The sequence below is a fragment of the Microchirus variegatus genome (genome assembly GCF_963457635.1).
Source record: "Microchirus variegatus genome assembly, chromosome: 21".
Lineage (NCBI taxonomy): Eukaryota > Metazoa > Chordata > Actinopteri > Pleuronectiformes > Soleidae > Microchirus > Microchirus variegatus.
Window position 1 is genome coordinate 10,721,205 of NC_139822.1, and position 8,480 is coordinate 10,729,684.

At 48.2% G+C, this 8,480-nt stretch overlaps 2 protein-coding genes across 2 annotated transcripts in view; one reads left to right on the forward strand and one right to left on the reverse strand.

Annotated features, from left to right (window-relative positions):
- Nucleotides 1–1,398: 1,398 nt before the first annotated feature.
- On the forward strand, nt 1,399–5,599 carry klhl18 (kelch-like family member 18). The gene is made up of 10 exons (XM_083907885.1): nt 1,399–1,542; nt 1,830–1,960; nt 2,755–2,895; nt 2,977–3,175; nt 3,339–3,499; nt 3,613–3,749; nt 4,011–4,233; nt 4,357–4,461; nt 4,981–5,092; nt 5,172–5,599. The coding sequence occupies exons 1-10, from the start codon at nt 1,414–1,416 to the stop codon at nt 5,556–5,558; spliced, it is 1,725 nt and encodes a 574-aa protein (XP_083764011.1). The 5' UTR covers nt 1,399–1,413; the 3' UTR covers nt 5,559–5,599.
- Nucleotides 5,600–8,363: 2,764 nt separating this feature from the next.
- The window catches only part of bfsp2 (beaded filament structural protein 2, phakinin), a gene marked incomplete at both ends in the record, with an annotated part of 2,691 nt that continues 2,574 nt past the window's right edge, over nt 8,364–8,480 (reverse strand). Inside the window, one exon of the mRNA XM_083908011.1 lies at nt 8,364–8,480. This exon is cut by the window's right edge and continues 123 nt beyond it. Within this exon, the coding sequence (XP_083764137.1) occupies nt 8,364–8,480 (117 nt within the window).

Sequence of the window (8,480 nt, forward strand, 5' to 3'; positions counted from 1 at the left end):
TGAAGCATTTGAAGGAGTTGACTTATATACACACACACACACACACACACACACACACACACACACACACACACACACACACACACACACACACACAGGTGTCAGTGGTTGGCCTAATCACCTGCTCATTTACGTCACCTGTGATACCTGGCCGCTGGGGGGCGTGGTCTCTGCTCCACGTGACCTCGCGTGCTTCTCTTTTTAAAACAGTCGTTTTTGTCTTTCATACTAAAACTACTTGTAAACAACAATATAAACTCTACCTCCTATCACTATATTTAAAATGTATATGTTATTGTTTAAATAGTTCATTCACTGTGTAGAAAGTATAAGACTTTTTATTCCGCTGCTTCCAAAATACAGCTTTTGAAATGTATGTGGTCAGTTTACAGTGATGTTCATCTGAGAAATGAGAAATAAACAAACACAAAGTCACATTTAAACATCGATTACAAATGGTTTTAATTCAACACTGCAAAACCCACATTAACGCTGTCTCTGCTGGACTTTGATCACTTTTTATGGAGAAATTTGACATAAAAAAAGATGGAATTTAGGCTCCACAGAAAGACAGTTGTGTAAAAGTCAAAAAAACAGGAGAGCATTTGAGATTCATGTTATTATTGTTCATATTCATCTCATTTAAATACTTTAAAAAGACCTATTTAAAGAATTGATCATACATTACAAAGAAATATGTGCTCAGTTTATACTCTTATGTCTATTTCTGGATTTTTCTACACAGTGTTTATTTAAATAAATAAACCAGAATCAGGAAAATACATTTCATTGTACTCGCAACATAAAAAATGAGGTAGTGCTTATGTATTGATTGACACAACTTTTTTTGGAGGTGTAAAACGAGCAGGGTATGAACAAACATCTGTTTGGATTTTTCAGAAACTTTATCAAAAAGACACAATTTAGTTCTGGCAACACGTTTGAAAAGGACAAATGACTCAAATTGTACTTTCAAAAAATCCGTTCAAAAAATGAGTTTCTCAGTTTACAAAGTGGCTTTAATTATTCATAAATTGCATACAAAGTACACTTATGTGTTCATAAATGTCAGCGAGTATTTTATTCGTCTCTATTATTGTCGCACACCGTGGTAAAAAGTCTCTCTCAATGAGTTTGCATGGGATACGCGTGTATAAATAAAGTTTCGACAAAAGCAAACGTCATCACGTCAGACGTGATCTCTCACCCAATCAGTGTTGAGGAGGCGTGCCCGCGTGTAAGGGGAGTGCCCGTAATGGTAAGGGGAGGGCTGGCGTGGTTACTCCGGCCCGGAGTTAGACCTACTTGGAATAATGTGCGCAGTCCCACGCTTTTATTGTGAAATCCCGAGACCGCCCGCGCTTCCGCCGGCGGCTGTGACGTCACGGCTGAACTCCGCCGCTCGCGCTGACGATGGGAGACATTCTCTGCGAAGAGCTCGAGGATTTGGTTCATTTCTCGGTGCACGACCTGCCGGCGCGAGGCTATGTCGTCATGGAGGAGATCCGACGTCAGGGGAAGCTTTGTGACGTCACACTCAAGGTAAGAGAAGCGGTGGCGCGCGAGGCTGACGTTAGCCCGTGGCTAACGGCTAACAGCCTATAACAACCAGTCCAGAGGAGCTAACGAGGCTAACAACATTGTGAGCACCTGGTGACGTCACAGGCGGTCAGCTGATTGTGTGCGTGCTCAGGTGTGAGCACCAGGTGTGTCCAGCAGGTGTCGCTCTGCTGTTTTCAGCCTCTGAACAACTCAGGATTACGTCTGACAGCTGATGAATGTGACGTCACACTCGCAGGTGGTTACTAACATGTCGACGCCCCCTGCAGGTCGGCGATCATAAGTTCAGCGCTCACCGCATCGTCCTCGCCGCCTCCATCCCGTACTTTCACGCCATGTTTACCAACGACATGGTGGAGTGTAAACAAGACGAGATCCTGATGCAGGGGATGGATCCAAGGTAACCAATCACAGAGCAGCACACATGACATGACTCTAACCCCAGGTAACCAATCACAGAGCAGCACACATGACATGACTCTAACCCCAGGTAACCAATCACAGAGCAGCACACATGACACGACTCTAACCCCAGGTAACCAATCACAGAGCAGCACACATGACACCAGTTTGGCACCAGTTTAACAACAGTTTAAACCAGTTTGACACCAGTTTAACAACAGTTTGACACCAGTTTGACACCAGTTTGATAACAGTTTAAAACCTGTTTAACAACAGTTTAACACCAGTTTGACACCAGTTTAACACAAGTTTGACACCAGTTTGACGCCAGTTTAACAACAGTTTGACACCAGTTTTAATGACACCAGTTTCACATCAGTTTGACACCAGTTTTAATGACACCAGTTTCACATCAGTTTCACACCAGTTTGGCACCAGTTTAACAACAGTTTAAAACCAGTTTGACACCAGTTTAAAACCAGTTTGACACCAGTTAAACACCAGTTAAGCACCAGTTTGGCACCAGTTTAGCACCAGTTTGACACCAGTTTGACAACAGTTTAAAACCAGTTTGACACCAGTTTAACAACAGTTTAACACCAGTTTGACACCAGTTTAACAACAGTTTAACAACAGTTTAACACCAGTTTGACACCAGTTTAACAACAGTTTAACACCAGTTTGACACCAGTTTTACACCAGTTTAACACCAGTTTAACACCAGTCTCACACCAGTTTGACACCAGTTTGACCCCAGTGTAACCAGTGAAGGTCACGTGTCTCCGCCCACAGCGCCCTGGAGGCTCTGATAAACTTTGCGTACAGCGGCCATGTTGCCATCGACCAGCAGAACGTTCAGTCTCTTCTGATTGGCTCCAGTTTCCTGCAGCTGCAGAACGTTAAAGACGCCTGCTGCTCCTTCCTGCAGGACAGGTGAGTGACCTGACATCACCAGCATGTGGCGCTGCTGCGTCCACTGTGTTCTCTAACACCATGTGACCCGTGTGCTCTCAGGTTACATCCTAAGAACTGTCTGGGCGTGCGTCAGTTTGCAGAAACCATGATGTGTACGACGCTGTACGACTCTGCAAACAGCTTCATGCATCAACACTTCGTACATGTTTCTCTGTCCGAAGAGTTTCTGGGTCTGAGAACCGAGGAAGTTCTGGAGCTGGTCTGCTGTGACGAGCTCAACGTGGACACTGAGGAACAGGTTAATGAAGGGGTGGGGCCTAACACATGTTACCTGTGCAGGTGTTTTCAGGGGTGGGGCCTAACCTGTGTTATCTGTGCAGGTGTTAAAGGGGCGGGGCCTAACACATGTTACCTGTGCAGGTGTTTTCAGGGGCGTGGCCTAACACATGTTACCTGTGCAGGTGTTTGAGGCGGTGCTGGCGTGGGTCCATCATGAGCGTGGTGGGCGTGAACCTCTTCTCCCTGAGCTCCTGTCAAAGATCCGCCTCCCTCTGTGTCGTCCTCAGTTCTTGTCTGATCGAGTCCAACAGGACGAGCTCGTTCGCTGCTGCCACAGATGCAGGTGACGCTAACGCTAACGCTGAGACCTGGGCGGAGCTCTGGTGGCGAGTGAGGTCACGTGGTTGTTGTTTGTGTGTTTATGCTAATTAAGTCTCACGTCCTTCGACCAATCAGAGATCTAGTGGACGAAGCCAAAGACTTCCACCTGATGCCAGAGCGTCGTCCTCATCTGCCGACGTTCAAAACCAGACAGAGAAGCTGCACCTCCATCACTGGACTCATCTACGCTGTGGGCGGGCTCAACAGCTCAGGTACGTCTGATGTCACTGTGATGATGTCACTGTGGTGATGTCACTGTGATGATGTCACAGTGATGATGTCACAGTGATGATGTCACTGTGGTGATGTCACTGTGGTGATGTCACTGTGGTGATGATGTCACAGTGATGATGTCACTGTGGTGATGTCACAGTGATGATGTCACTGTGGTGATGTCACAGTGGTGATGATGTCACAGTGATGATGTCACTGTGATGATCAGAGAGTCGCTGACGCTGTGTTTTTGTCTCCAGGTGATTCGTTAAATGTGGTCGAAGTCTTTGATCCCATTGGGAACATTTGGGAGCGCTGCCAGCCAATGAGGACGGCTCGCAGCAGAGTGGGCGTGGCTGTAGTTAACGGCCTGCTGTACGCTATTGGTGGTTATGACGGCCAATCACGTTTGAGCACAGTGGAGGTCTACAATCCTGAGACGGACAGCTGGACGCGGGTGTCGAGTATGAACAGCCAACGCAGGTAAGACTGAAGCTCATCAATAACACTGATCAATACTGATCAATAACACTGATCAATACTGATCAATAACACTGATCAATACTGATCAATAACAATATAAAGAAATGTTCATGTCATCAACAGCGCCATGGGAACCGTGGTTGTTGATGGACACATCTACGTATGTGGAGGCTACGATGGGAAGTCGTCTCTGAACTCTGTGGAGTTTTATTCTCCTGAGAGTGACAGGTGAGACATGATCGTTCACAGGTGAACATGTGATCGTTTACAGGTGAACGTGTGATCGTTTACAAGTGAACGTGCGATCATTTACAGGTGAACGTGCGATCGTTTACAGGTGAACGTGCGATCGTTTACAGGTGAACGTGCGATCGTTTACAAGTGAACGTGCGATCGTTTACAAGTGAACGTGCGATCGTTTACAAGTGAACGTGCGATCGTTTACAGGTTAACGTGCGATCGTTTACAGGTTAACGTGCGATTGTTTACAAGTGAACGTGCGATCGTTTACAGGTGAACGTGCGATCGTTTACAGGTGAATGTGCGATCGTTTACAGGGGAACGTGTGATTGTTTACAGGTGAACGTGTGATCGTGAATGTGCGATCGTTTACAAGTGAACGTGCGATCGTTTACAGGTGAACGTGCGATCGTTTACAGGTGAACGTGCGATCGTTTACAGGTGAACGTGCGATCGTTTACAGGTGAACGTGCGATCGTTTACAGGTGAACGTGCGATTGTTTACAGGTGGACAGTGGTGACGGAGATGAGCGCTAGCCGTAGCGCCGCAGGTGTGACGGTGTTTGACGGACGCATCTTTGTGTCGGGCGGCCATGACGGTTTACAGATCTTCAACACGGTCAGTTTGATCTCAGTCAATCATGTTAAACACATTGATGTCATCACTGTGACTGAACCACACCGCCCCCTCTGGACAGGTGGAGTACTACAACCATCACACCAACCGTTGGCACGCGGCGGCGGCGATGCTGAACAAGCGCTGTCGCCACGGTGCCGCCTCTCTGGGCAGTCACATGTACGTGACGGGAGGTTACGACGGCTCGGGCTTCCTGAGCGGCGCCGAGGTGTTCAGCTCCGCCTCGGGGCAGTGGAGCCTCCTGGTGGCCATGAGCACGCGGCGCAGCAGGGTGTCGCTGGTGTCCACGTCGGGTCGTCTTTACGCGGTGGGCGGATACGACGGACAGTCCAACCTCAGCTCCGTGGAAACGTTTAACCCCGACACCAACAGATGGACGTTCATGGCGTCCATGGTCAGCCACGAGGGCGGAGTCGGGGTCGGCTGCATCCCACTGCAGCCCACCTAAACCGGCCAATCAGAGAGGACCTCTGTGTTGCACCGTGTGCGGGGAGGCGGCGCCCTCTGGTGGCGCTCACTGAGCTTTATCGGTACAGTGGTCGGACTGAGGCTCACGCGCTCATGTCAGGCCTGTGGGATTATGGGTAAAAAATGTAGGCTTAGCCATAAAAGGCTAGCTGCTGTTAGCATTGTGCTGTTAGCATTCATGTTAATTTTATACTTGATTGAAACGACCAATAGGGAGTTAGTTCCTCTGCAAACAAAGCTGCTGACTGAACAGGATGACCACTCGCATCCTTTTTCTGGGACCACGTTCACTGGACTTTTGTTTCTAATCTATAATCAAAGAGTCAGCGCCCCCTGCAGGCTGCAGAGCTTATCACAGCAGGAGACACTGGGGGGACAATGACATCTGAGATGTTACGTTCACGACGTCGTTTCCACGGTAACCTCTCCAAACAGGAAGTGATGTCGGTGAATTCAGCTGCTGTGATGATGTAAAATCCCCAGATTATTTATTTCATAACAACATAAATAAAGATTTAACTTTAAAACATTTGACTTTGAATTCAGTCTGGAACTAAAATACACTTCAGTGATGACATCACTGTGACCTGTGATGTCATCACAGGTCACAGTGAGGTCATCACAGGTCAGTGAGGTCATCAGAGGTCACAGTGATGTCATCACAGGTCAGTGAGGTCATCAGAGGTCACAGTGATGTCATCACATGTCACAGTGAGGTCATCACAGGTCACAGTGAGGTCATCACAGGTCACAGTGATGTCATCACAGGTCAGTGAGGTCATCACAGGTCACAGTGATGTCATCACAGGTCAGTGAGGTCATCACAGGTCACAGTGATGTCATCACAGGTCACAGTGATGTCATCACAGGTCAGTGATGTCATCACAGGTCAGTGAGGTCATCACAGGTCACAGTGATGTCATCACAGGTCAGTGAGGTCATCACAGGTCACAGTGATGTCATCACAGGTCAGTGAGGTCATCACAGGTCACAGTGAGGTCATCACAGGTCACAGTGAGGTCACAGTGATGTCATCACAGATCAGTGAGGTCATCACAGGTCACAGTGATGTCATCACAGGTCACAGTGATGTCATCACAGGTCAGTGAGGTCATCATAGGTCACAGTGATGTCATCACAGGTCAGTGAGGTCATCACAGGTCACAGTGATGTCATCACAGGTCACAGTGATGTCATCACAGGTCACAGTGAGGTCATCACAGGTCAGTGAGGTCATCATAGGTCACAGTGATGTCATCACAGGTCAGTGAGGTCATCACAGGTCACAGTGATGTCATCACAGGTCACAGTGAGGTCATCACAGGTCAGTGAGGTCATCACAGGTCACAGTGATGTCATCACAGGTCACAGTGAGGTCATCAGAGGTCACAGTGAGGTCATCACAGGTCACAGTGATGTTTGTCAGCTTTATTTAAACAAGACTCACTTTGCAGTTCACCTTTAACTTTATTGAATATTTAAACAGCAGCAACACAATCACAGTCATGTGACTCAGTCATGTGACGCCTCAGGTAAAGCTAAAGTCACAGGCGTCCAGGTAAACCAACGCCTCCATGTTTGTGTCTGTAATATTGTCCGAAGTGTCTTTGAGGTCTGTTATGTCGTCTGTCGCTGTCATCTGTAGCATCATTGATGTCTGTAGTGTTGTCTAAAGGGTTGTCTGTAGCATCGTCTCTGTAGGGTCATCTGTCGTGGAGTCTGTAGTGTCACTGTTGTCTGTAGTGTCGTCTGTAGCGTTGTCTGTCGTCTGTAGCGTTGTCTGTAGCGTTGTCTGTAGTGTCGTCTGTAGTGTTGTCTGTAGCGTTGTCTGTCGTCTGTAGCGTTGTCTGTCGTCTGTAGCGTTGTCTGTAGCGTTGTCTGTAGCGTTGTCTGTCGTCTGTAGTGTTGTCTGTAGCGTTGTCTGTCGTCTGTAGTGTTGTCTGTAGCGTTGTCTGTCGTCTGTAGCGTTGTCTGTCGTCCATAGCGTTGTCTGTCATCTGTAGCTTTGTCTGTAGCGTTGTCTGTCGTCTGTAGTGTTGTCTGTCGTCTGTAGCGTTGTCTGTCGTCTGTAGCGTCGTCTGTAGCGTTGTCTGCCGTCTGTAGTGTTGTCTGTCGTCTGTAGCGTTGTCTGTCGTCTGTAGCGTCGTCTGTAGCGTTGTCTGTCGTCTGTAGCGTTGTCTGTCGCCGATGTCTGTAGCGTCACTGACATCTGTAGCGCTGTCTGTTGCTGACGTCTGTAGCATCACTGTGGTCTGTAGTGTAGCTGTCGTCTGCGTTGTCTGTAGCGTTGTCTGTAGCGTTGTCTGTCGTCTGTAGCGTTGTCTGTCGTCTGTAGCGTGGTCTGTCGTCTGTAGCTTTGTCTGTAGCGTTGTCTGTCGTCTGTAGTGTTGTCTGTCATCTGTAGCGTTGTCTGTCATCTGTAGCGTTGTCTGTCGTCTGTAGCGTCATCTGTAGCGTTGTCTGTCGTCTGTAGTGTTGTCTGTAGCGTTGTCTGCCGTCTGTAGTGTTGTCTGTCGTCTGTAGCGTTGTCTGTCGTCTGTAGCGTTGTCTGTCGCCTGTAGCGTTGTCTGTCGCCGATGTCTGTAGCGTCACTGACATCTGTAGTGCTGTCTGTTGCTGACATCTGTAGCATCACTGTGGTCTGTCGCGTAGCTGTCGTCTGTAGCGTCGTCTGTAGCGTAGCTGACGTCTGTTTGATCACTGTTGTCTGTAGCGTTGTCTTTCGCTGTGGTCTGTAGCATCACTGTTGTCTGTAGCGTTGTCTGTAGCCTTGTCCTGCAGTGGCTCACGGTGCCTCACTGACGCGGTTCTCCTCCCCGTCCATGATGTTGTGGTACACCCCAATGGTTTGCTCCAGATGTTGCTTGTTGCTAAGCAACGCGTCGTAGTCGCGGCGTTGCTG